The sequence below is a fragment of the Carya illinoinensis genome, chromosome 9, assembly GCF_018687715.1.
Source record: "Carya illinoinensis cultivar Pawnee chromosome 9, C.illinoinensisPawnee_v1, whole genome shotgun sequence".
In the NCBI taxonomy this organism is placed as follows: domain Eukaryota; kingdom Viridiplantae; phylum Streptophyta; class Magnoliopsida; order Fagales; family Juglandaceae; genus Carya; species Carya illinoinensis.
In genome coordinates this window covers 38,598,745-38,606,293 of record NC_056760.1, presented here as the reverse complement: position 1 = coordinate 38,606,293, position 7,549 = coordinate 38,598,745, and the positions used below count along the sequence as shown (strand labels likewise).

The 7,549-nt window shown below is 30.9% G+C and overlaps 1 protein-coding gene across 1 annotated transcript; it reads left to right on the top strand.

Moving 5' to 3' along the window:
• Nucleotides 1–235: 235 nt before the first annotated feature.
• Nucleotides 236–7,517, top strand: LOC122277075. The gene is made up of 11 exons (XM_043086961.1): nucleotides 236–559; nucleotides 643–699; nucleotides 1,074–1,755; nucleotides 1,848–2,337; nucleotides 2,686–5,140; nucleotides 5,717–5,987; nucleotides 6,056–6,152; nucleotides 6,247–6,371; nucleotides 6,454–6,532; nucleotides 7,102–7,222; nucleotides 7,359–7,517. Exons 1-11 carry the CDS (start codon nucleotides 236–238, stop codon nucleotides 7,515–7,517), a joined length of 4,860 nt encoding a protein of 1,619 aa, XP_042942895.1.
• Nucleotides 7,518–7,549: the final 32 nt, after the last annotated feature.

Genomic DNA, 7,549 nt, shown 5'->3' with positions numbered 1-7,549 from the left:
TTAACATAATTTATCATGAAATTATACTTGTTAATTATAAAATCTTTACTTAAACAAATAATTAAATAAAATTCTTTTTCAGAAACAATCAACAAACAAAAATGTCATCTGAAGATTTTCCAGAAGACAAAAATGCTGAATTCATACAAAGAACAAAAAAAAATGTATTCAGAAACAAAGTTGTAAAAGAAATATCATTAGTCTAGAAGATTCAATACCATCTGATGCTGATCAAATGATTATATCAGTTGATGATACATTAGATGATTATCTCCAATCTATTCGTGATATTCAAAATTCTAATGTTCAACAAGTTCATGGAAAAAAACCCAGACTTTCTGGCCGTAATTTTAACATTGTTACAATGACCTCTTCCCAAGAAACTAGCGTATATTCAAACGTTAATATCGTTGGTGGAAATCCCGAAGAATCTGCAGAATCAAATATCTTATTCAATTCTTCAGCAACGTCAAACTGCTCTGTAGACTTATTGCAAGAAACATCAACAAATGCACCAATAGAGACAATTCAACTTTTCAAACAAGTTACACTGCAACAGGTTTATAAACTTTATTTATTTTTCCTTATATATTTTATTTTACTGTTTTTATTAAATAATTAGTTTTTTTACAAAATAGGCAGTTCTTGTTGATCAATCAGAATCAAGTTCTCAAAGAGTTCGACCAAGATCTGTTTTTGGTAAGAAGTTAAAATATAATTAATTTCTTAATAATGTTACATTTCAATTTTATTTACACATATAATATTGATTGAAATTTAGTAATTCAATTATTTTTATTGAAATTTTTTATGTTTTTTTTTTTTACCCCAACTTAATAGGCAGATCACATTGTCATAATGTTGTGCATAGACAAATATTACAAAATGTTCCAGTTGAAGCTAATTTTTTACCAAATGTGCCACCTTGTAAACATTGCAAAGCGAAGAGATTCTTTCATGAAACAAATAGTTTCTGCTGTGCCGACGGATCAATTTCTTTGGCAACAAATGATGTTCCAGATCAACTTTATAACTTGTTCGTTTCAAATACTGTTGAATCTATACAATTTCAGACATATGTTCGGACGTATAACAACAAATTTGCTTTCACATCTTTTGGAGTTAAGTTTAACAGAAATCTATGCCAAAGAAATAGAGGAATCTATACATTTCGAGCTCAAGGCCAGATTTATCATTATCTTCCCAATTTAGTTCCTTCAGATGGTCAACCTTCTAACTTACAGCTATATTTTTATGACACTGAACATGAATTTGAGAATCGCATTGTTGATTCAATCAGAATGAATCCTTCTATTATTGCTCAACTTATGGATATCCTTCGTGTAAATCCATATTCTACATTTTTCCGATCTATTGGTGATTTACCAAATTTAGAGTATCAAAAAATCTATATAAAATCAAATCCTGGTTTGGATCAACGGGTGTTTAACGCCCCAACATCATCAGAAGTTGCAGCGATTTGGGTTGAAAATGATGATTCAGAACATTCAACACCTCGTGACATCTTTGTATTTAACCATATTGGTGGGAGTCATTTAGTTCAATATTATTTTGGTTGCTATGATCCACTTCAATATCCATTGCTATTTCCTTTTGGTGATATTGGATGGCACCAAGGCATACAAAGAATCAACAAAAGAAGTGCATCTGTATCTACCAATAATTCCACAGCTGAATTACTCAATCCTCACCAATCAACATCAGCAGAACAATTACTCAGAAGAGAACAACAAGGTTAAATTTTTTACACTATCTTTTTTGTGTTAAACTTATTATTAGCATATTTATTATACAATTTTTTAAATAATTTCTTATCACTCCTGTAGTTTTAAACCGAAAAAGAAAAGATCCAACTGTTTCTTGCCGTGAATATTATTGTTACAAGTTACAAATCAGAGAAAATCTGAAATCTATTCTTCTAATCTCTGGTCGACTTCTTCAACAATTTGTTGTTGATATGTACGTGAAGATAGAAACTTCAAGACTAGATTATTTTCGCTGCAATCAACAACACATTCGATCTGAATTATATCAAGGTATTGTTGATAGCATCGATCTTGGAGAAACAAATGCTTCTAGAATTGGCAAGCGTATAATTTTGCCTTCATCTTTTATCGGAGGCCCAAGAGATATGAAGAAAAGATATATGGAAGCAATGACTTTAGTTCAACGATATGGCAAACCAGATATTTTTTTGACAATGACCTGCAATCCGAACTGGAAAGAGATTTCAAATGAATTGCAACCACATGAAAAAACTCAAAATCGGCCTGACTTAATTGCTCGAGTTTTTAAAGCAAAATTAGAAGACCTGAAGTATCAATTATTCAAGCGAGAAATATTTGGAAAAATCTCAGCATATGTATATGTTATTGAACACCAAAAGAGAGGACTTCCACATGCTCATTTTCTGATTATATTGCGTCAAGATTGAAAATTATATACACCAGCATCTTTTGATGAGATCGTATCTGCTGAATTACTTGACAAAGACAACAACTTACATCTTTATACAGCTGTTATCAAACATATGATGCATGGACCATGCGGAGATCTAAATCCAGCAAATATATGCATGAAAAAAAATGGTTGTTGCAAAAATAATTACCCAAAACATTTTGTTTCAAACACTGTTATTGGAAATGATTGCTTTCCGATATACAGACGCTCCAACAATGGAAGAACAGCCAGAATTAGAGGCCATGATTTGGATAATCGTTGGGTTGTTCCATATAACCCTTATTTAGTTGCAATGTTTGATTGTCATATCAATGTCGAGATATGTTCTACAATTAAAGCTGTCAAGTATCTCTACAAATACATTTATAAAGGCCATGATCGTGTTGCATTCAATTTAGTTCCTGAACAAAGCATTCATCAAATTGACGAAATTGAACGATTTCAATCAGCTCGATGGATTGCCCCACCAGAGGCTATGTGGAGAATATTTGGATTTATTGTCAATGAAGTTCATCCTGCAGTTTATAGTTTACATTTACATCTTGAAAATCAACACCAGGTGACTTTCCGTGCTCATGAAAACTTAACAAATGTGATGAACTCTGATCTTTCAGCAAAATCAATGCTAACAGAATTCTTCGCAACAAATCAAGTTGATCAAAATGCAAGAAAATTATTATATAGAGAATTCCCTGAATTCTATGTTTGGAGTCAGCAATACAAAATGTGGACTGTTCGAAAGAAACAAATTGTGATAGGCCGAATTGTTACAGCAAATCCTTTTGAAGGAGAAAGGTATTATCTGCGAATATTATTGAATCATATAAGAGGTCCTTTATCATTTCAACATCTTAAGACTGTAAATGGTATTTCGGCTCCCACATTTCGAGAGGCAGCAACCATGTATGGTTTATTGGAAAGAGATAATAGCTTGGAAGAATGCTTATATGAAGCCTCTTTTTATCAAATGCCTTTCAGTTTAAGAAGACTATTCGCAACAATTTTGGTTTATTGCAATCCAACAAATCCAAGAGATCTTTGGGAACGCTTTGAACGAGATATGTCTGCTGATTTCCAATTAATTGGATGTTCTTCATCAAATGTTAGAACTGAAACTTTACACTCTATCTCCACAATCCTCGAATCAATGGGTAAAGACATTAATTCCTTCCATCTTATTGACCAAAACATTGATTTTGATGAAGATGGATTTCTATCTAGAGAAATTGACGACGAATTGGCTATTCCAATACCAGAAGAAGATCTTCATGCATCAACACTGCTTAACAGCGAACAACAAAATGCTTACAATTCAATCTTGCAAAAAGTTTTATCAAATCAAGCTGCTGCATTCTTTATTGATGGTCCTGGTGGAACAGGAAAAACATTTTTATACAAGGCACTCCTTGCTACAATAAGAAAAAAACAACTAATTGCTCTTGCAACTGCTTCATCTGGTGTTGCAGCATCAATCTTACCTGGCGGTCGAACTGCACATTCACGATTCAAAATTCCATTAAATGTCGACAAAAATTCAACATGCAGTGTCAGTAAACAAAGTGGACTTGCAAGATTACTACAAACAGCAAAGTTGATCATATGGGATGAAGCTCCAATGTCTAAAAAAAAATCCATAGAAGCATTAGATAAAATGCTAAAAGATATTAATGATTCAGAATTATCTTTTGGTGGAAAAGTTATTGTCTTTGGTGGAGATTTTCGTCAAATTCTACCTGTGGTCCCAAAAGGAACAAGACAACAACAAATTGATGCTAGCTTGGTTTCTTCCTACATATGGCCTAAATTGACAAAAATTTATTTGACTGAAAATATGCGAGCAAGACTAGATCCAAACTTTTCAAGATACATATTGGATTTAGGGAATGGGCTACCACCAACTACAATTAATGAACATGTCAAGATTCCTACAGCCATGTTAATTCCACATGAAAATGATGCTGCTTCTTTGGATCGTTTAATAGATGCTGTGTTTCATGATATTTCTGACTATTCAACAAATATTTCAAACATGATGAATCGAGCTATATTGACACCAAAGAACAATTATGTTGAAGAAATAAACAATTTGCTGATCCAAAGATTTCCTGGGGAGTTAAAACAATATTACAGTTTTGATGAATCAATTGATGCATCTGAGCAAGCAATCATGGAAGACTTCTTACATACTTTAACACCAAATGGACTTCCTCCACATGAGTTACTATTGAAAGAAAATTGCCCAATCATGTTATTAAGAAACATCAATCCTTCAGAAGGGCTATGCAACGGAACACGGCTAATCTGTCGCAATTTTGATCGTAATGTTATTCACGCAGAAATTGCAGTTGGTCATCACAGTGGGAAAAAAGTTTTTATTCCAAGAATTCCATTTTTACCAAGTCCTGATGAAAACAGTGGTTTTCCATTCAAGCGAACTCAATTCCCTGTTAAACTAAGCTTTGCAATGAGTATAAACAAATCACAAGGACAGACATTGGATTTTGTTGGAATATACTTACCTCATCCAGTCTTTTCACATGGACAATTATATGTAGCTTTATCAAGAGCTAAGACTATTTCTGCAGTCAAGATTTTGATACGACCAATCTCAACTGATCAACCAGAAAAAAACTACACAAAAAATATTGTCTACACAGAAGTATTAACATTAGCCTCCTCTGATTGATGTTACACAGGTAAAAAAATAAAATATTAAAATTTAATTTTAACTATTATAAATAAATTAAATATTTGTTATAATTTCAATTTTGCATTTTGAATCTTTTACTACTCCATTGTTATTAAGTAATTAATACATATCAATTTTTTTTTTTACTTTTTATTCCATTGTTTACTTAATTACATTTCTTGTTCTTTATATTTATAAATTTCATTTATTTCTAATTTATTAGCTTTCAAAATGCGGACCACTTATACATCAATCAAAGATATTACTCCAAAGACAAGGGATTGGAAAATCAAAATGCTTGTAGTTGAAAAATCTCCCAAACGAACTAGCCAACACTCATCAGTCAAGTACCAAAATTTAATGTTGGTTGATGAACAGGTACAACACTTTTTTACCTATTTACCATATATACACACATTTTATATACCATTTCTTACATTTTTGATATAATTATATTTCATCATAAATTTTTTTGTTACTTTTTTAAAAAACAAATTTCTTGCTTATTATAAATACTAACAACTTACACTTTCTTATATGGCACAGGGAAATCGTCTGCAAGCAACAATATTTGGAAATGATGTTGATTCAAGGGAAGACACTTTGCATATTTTTCAATTTTACTATATTATTAATGCATATGTAAAGCTACTGGATCCTAAATATAGAATGGACTCACATCAATATCAATGGGTTATAAACGCAAAAACAATCATTGAAGAAATACCAGAAAATGAAGATCAGGTTCAAATACCAAAGTACAACCTGATTCCCATTGATGAATTGGATGCTTATAAAGATTCAATTGCAGAAATAGGTAATTTACTATTTTATTTTAAAATCTTTTTTTCATCAATAACTAATAATTTAAATGTTTTTAATCAGACCTCTTAGCAGTTGCCCTTCATATAAAACCCCCTAAAGAAATAACATTAACAAATGGACCAGCTACTCTTCAAGAAATGTATGTCATAGATCAAAGGTAAAAAATTATTTCCATCTTTAATCTTTTATAATTACTTTATAATTTTCATTTTATAAATTTTTTACTGATTTTCCTCATTTTTATGTCATAGCTTCAATCCAATCTCATTGACTATGTGGGGTCGTTTCGTTCAAGATGAATGCCAAAAAATTTCAGATATAATCGAAACAAAACCGATTATACTTGCAACAAAACTAAAAGTTCGCTCTTACAATGGTAATTTTAATAATTCAAATTCTTATTTACTGTTTTAAATTTTATATTTTTTAATTAATAATTATCTATGTTGATGAAACAGGACTGTCTCTTTCATCTCGACCAACAAGTGCATTTACAATCAACCCTGTTATTCCCGAGGCAAAACCACTGCAAAAATGGTAATTCATATTACTTACAAAATTTTTCATTCATACATCTCTACTATAAACATTCCAATCATAATTTTTTTTTTCTTTCTTAAGGGTTGCAATTAATGATTCAAGACTTGAAACTATAATTGCAAGATCATTAAAATATCCACCTGTACCTTTATCCTCGGTTGGCATTCGACAAATAACAAAAAATTGTGACGTTGCTGCATTGTTAAAAATTTTACAACCAATGGAGGTAAATAACTTTTCCTAACATTATCTTTAAATTTATATTCCTTCTTATCATATAAAATATTATTTTTAATATCATATAGAAAGCAAAATTCTGGATCAAAAGAAAGATAAGTATCATAAATTTGCAACAAATCTTCTTCTATATGTCATGCACCAATTGTAACAAAGGAACTGGCCATAAGCAAAATGAAAGCTTCCTTTGTTATCACTGCAAACATCAAAGTATTGCTGAACCACGGTACACATTCTTTACATTTCAACAATTTATAATTCATTTCAAAATTTTCTCATATATTAATTTTATCAATACTTACAAAAAACAATACTCTGACTATTTATAGTTGTCGAGCATATATTGAAGTTGACGATGAGACAGGAAAATTACCAGCTGTTATGTTCGGTGAACTTGCAGAAGAAGCATTAGGTCATTCAGCCATTGATTTCATGAATCATACTGGAGAGGTAACTTTTTTTATTTTTACTATATTTTCATTTTAAACAAAAAAATATTATTTCTCCTTTAAAATATATCTTTTATTATACCTAAAATAATTCAACTATATATAACAATAACAAATAATACTGTTTTAATACACAGGAACATTTACCATTTATAGAAAAAATGGCAGCAGAGTGTTCAGAAAATCAATGGATGATTCAAGTTGCTGTAGACCCAGAAGTGTTCAACCAACAAAGACACAAAAACTTCAATGTTATTTCAATCACTCCCGTCCAATACGGCCCTGAGTTAGAATAACAGCAAAACAAAAAAACAAACTTATTTTGTTG

What these genes read in the sequence shown, in the direction of transcription:
- LOC122277075 (XM_043086961.1), top strand. Translation starts at nt 236, where the DNA reads ATGATTATATCAGTTGATGATACATTAGATGATTATCTCCAATCTATT. An exon ending in AAAATATTGTCTACACAGAA is followed by an intron (nt 5,141 to 5,716) that starts GTATTAACATTA and finishes TATATGGCACAG; the next exon opens with GGAAATCGTCTGCAAGCAAC. An exon ending in ATGTATGTCATAGATCAAAG is followed by an intron (nt 6,153 to 6,246) that starts GTAAAAAATTAT and finishes TTTATGTCATAG; the next exon opens with CTTCAATCCAATCTCATTGA.